The sequence below is a fragment of the Sinocyclocheilus rhinocerous genome, unplaced genomic scaffold (genome assembly GCF_001515625.1).
Source record: "Sinocyclocheilus rhinocerous isolate Xijiao unplaced genomic scaffold, SAMN03320098_v1.1 scaffold3283, whole genome shotgun sequence".
Classification (NCBI taxonomy): domain Eukaryota; kingdom Metazoa; phylum Chordata; class Actinopteri; order Cypriniformes; family Cyprinidae; genus Sinocyclocheilus; species Sinocyclocheilus rhinocerous.
Genome location: NW_015650698.1, coordinates 141,785 through 144,956, shown reverse-complemented (window position 1 = coordinate 144,956; position 3,172 = coordinate 141,785). Strand labels below are relative to the sequence as shown.

The 3,172-nt window shown below is 31.4% G+C and overlaps 1 protein-coding gene across 1 annotated transcript in view; it reads right to left on the bottom strand.

Annotated features, from left to right (window-relative positions):
- The window catches only part of LOC107712284 (A-kinase anchor protein 9-like), a 137,848-nt gene that overhangs the window by 58,840 nt on the left and 75,836 nt on the right, over positions 1-3,172 (bottom strand). Inside the window, exon 10 of the mRNA XM_016517495.1 lies at positions 425-614. Coding sequence (XP_016372981.1) covers positions 425-614 — 190 coding nt within the window. The remainder of the gene's footprint in view (positions 1-424; positions 615-3,172) is intronic.

Here is a 3,172-nt window from a genome sequence, read left to right as displayed (position 1 = left end):
TCATACGTCATCCGCCTGGAGCTGCTTCCGTGTAGGACTGTTGGCGCAAGCTACATTAAAGTGATTATTACGTTTTGAATATGGATATTTTTCTTACAAAAACATCGATTCGGTACAGTTGGCCTTTGTTCACCCCCCAGAGCCGTGTGCTTTTTTTAATGGATAGGTGCTTTTTATTTAACTTCTTTTGGACTGAACTAACCTTTTAAATAACTGAAATTATATGCTAAAAATTAAACTAAATCCGCCAGCAGGTGGCGGCAAGTCACTGATTTTATCACTGAGTCATTCATTCAATTGATTCGTTCGAACAGCTGAATCATTCAGGAATGAAGCAAGTGATTGTCTTTAGGAACTGACGGAAATCCCTGTGGATCTCTTAATAATGCATCTGAAACGGCGTTTGATGTGGCGTCCCACTGACCTGCGGGATGACCGTTGACTCCCTGCTGCTCTCTCCTCAAGCGCCGCAGCTGCTGCTCGTTTGCGTCCCGCAGCTCCTGCAGCTGCACCTGTGTCTGCGCAAAAAGACTCTCTCTGAGCAGCTCGAGATGAGCGGCGTGGATCTGAGACAGACTGATGCGCTGAGCCTCCAGCTGCAGACGACACTCATCCTGCAGACAGACAGACGGACCGAGAGTGAACTGCAGGGATTCGTGAGTGATTAAAGGAGAACCTTCTGAGGCTAAAATACAGCAGAGGCAAACACATTAGTGGGTGAATCCCACAAAAACACGCCCAAAGTCAATGCAAAAGATTCACAGCCTATTATTTAAGGATAAAGAATCAGAGAGATGTCAGTGGAAAATGATCCGAAAAACAAGAAAATTGTGTCACGAGACTGCAAAGAACATGCCTGGGTCATATTTCAAACTCCAAAATTTAAAAAAAAATTTAATTAATAGAAAAAAAATTATAAAAATGTTTTATAAATAAAATATTTGCTATTTCCAACTCCAAAATAAATGTAAAAAAAATTAATAGAAAAAAATGATAAAAATGTTTTATAAAAAAAATATTAAAATATTTGCTAAATATGATATATAAAGTTACCGTGATGTAAAACAACCTGGTGCAGATGATATAAAATATTTAAAAAATTATTGATTTAAAACGGTTTCCCAAATATTATTTTTCATAAAAGCAACACAGCATGATTTTGGATCATTATGATTTGTTGCCGAGACATTTTTTTTAATGATAATTAAATATCAACCTCTCACTCTCATGACAGTAATGTAAAAAAAAAAAAAGATTATCTACATTGTAAATTATTTTTACAACATGGTGATATTTGCACTTACATTAATTTAATAAAAAAATAATGGAAGAACAAATCAAAATGAAGTAAAACATATAAATACATTTTTTATAAAACCAACTAAACCTGTTTAAGATTTGTTTCCGTGTGATTATTTTCATGAATCTCAAATGCTCCTTAAGCAGGCTTTAACATTTTTGCTCAAACCATAATTATTTATTTCTTTTAATTTTGGGGTGAAACGTGACACAGATATGATTTTAAGATTCATTCAAGAAATCAGCTGTTATTTTGACTTCCTAAAGAGTGTAAACATTCTGTAATGCTTTTGTTTTCTTTGATCAGCCAGACGTGTCAACTTCTAACTCGACCAATGGCGTGAGACTGGAGGCGGGACTATCTGTTTGACTGACCAATGACCAGGCAGTAGGATTGTTTGGCTGCAAGGTTAACTTACCGTCACATTTACCCTGAACTCTCGGCTGATTAACCCAAACCTGGCTTACTCAGAGAATAAGTTGCTCACATACCCTGAGAGTTACCTCCGATTTTATATTTATTTAGTTTATAATACTAATCTAAAGCTAAAATCATAAAAATATATTTATTTCGTTATTTTACTAAACTAAAACCTTACAAATTTATTTATTTAGTTTACTATACTAAACAAAAAAACATAAAAATGTACTTTATTATGCTAGAATTTATTTTTTTAGTTTATTATACTAAAAAGCTAAAACCATAAAAAACGTATTTATTTAGTTTACTATACTAAACTAACAACCATAAAAATATACTTTATTATACTAGAATTTATTTTTTTAGTTTATTATACTAAAAAACTAAAACCATAAAAAATTTATTTATTTAGTTTATTATACTAAACTAAAAACCATAAAAATATACTTTATTATACTAGAATTTATTTTTTTAGCTTATTATTCTAAACAAAAACTAAAACCATAAAAAACACATTTTAGTTTATTATACTAAACTAAAAACATTAAAAATTTACTTTATTATACTAGAATTAATTTTTTTTTGTTTATTATACTAAACAAAAACTAAAACCATAAAAAAATTATTTTAGTTTATTATACTAAACTAATAAAAACATTTATTATGCTAATCTAAAACAAAACAAAAATTCTTAAAAATAAATTTTTGACTTGAAATAGCCACTGAAATAAAATAAAATATAATAAAAAACGTATTTTATTTCAGCTAGTTACCAAGGCAACATTTCTCATTTTTGTTTAGTTCAACTTGAAAAACTGAAATAAAATTAATATAAACTATATAGACAAAAAAATATATAAAATTGACAAAAACACACAACAAAATTACTAAAACTAACTAAAATTAAAATGAAAACTGAAAATATAAAATAAAGTAATAAGCCCCAAGAAGCCGTGGTTTACAGTGAATTTATAACAGCTAAGTGGCGTTGTTACGATGCGAAGCAGAGTGCCTAAACCCCCCTTAGCTGTTATAAATTCACTGTAAACCACGGCTTCACAGGGCTTATTGCTTTTATAAAACGAATAAAAACAGTATTCTTCCACCAAACAATGTAGCTCCTCAGAAACAGTTGTGTTTGCAACAAAGTGGTTGCCGAGCAACACACAAACGTAAACAAAGGTGTATGTTACTTTGTAGAGTAATTTACAACAGCTTCGAACGCGGCTCAGCCAATCAGAATCAAGCACCGGAACTATCTGTTTTATAAACAAAAACGAACTAATATTAATAAAAACTATAATAGCATCTCAATAATACTAAAATAACACTGAGGTTTCAGGCTGGACGTCTTGTGAGTCTTTATCTGAAACAAACATCTCTCTCACACACACACACACACACACACACACACTCACTCACACAAACACACACACACACTCACTCACACAC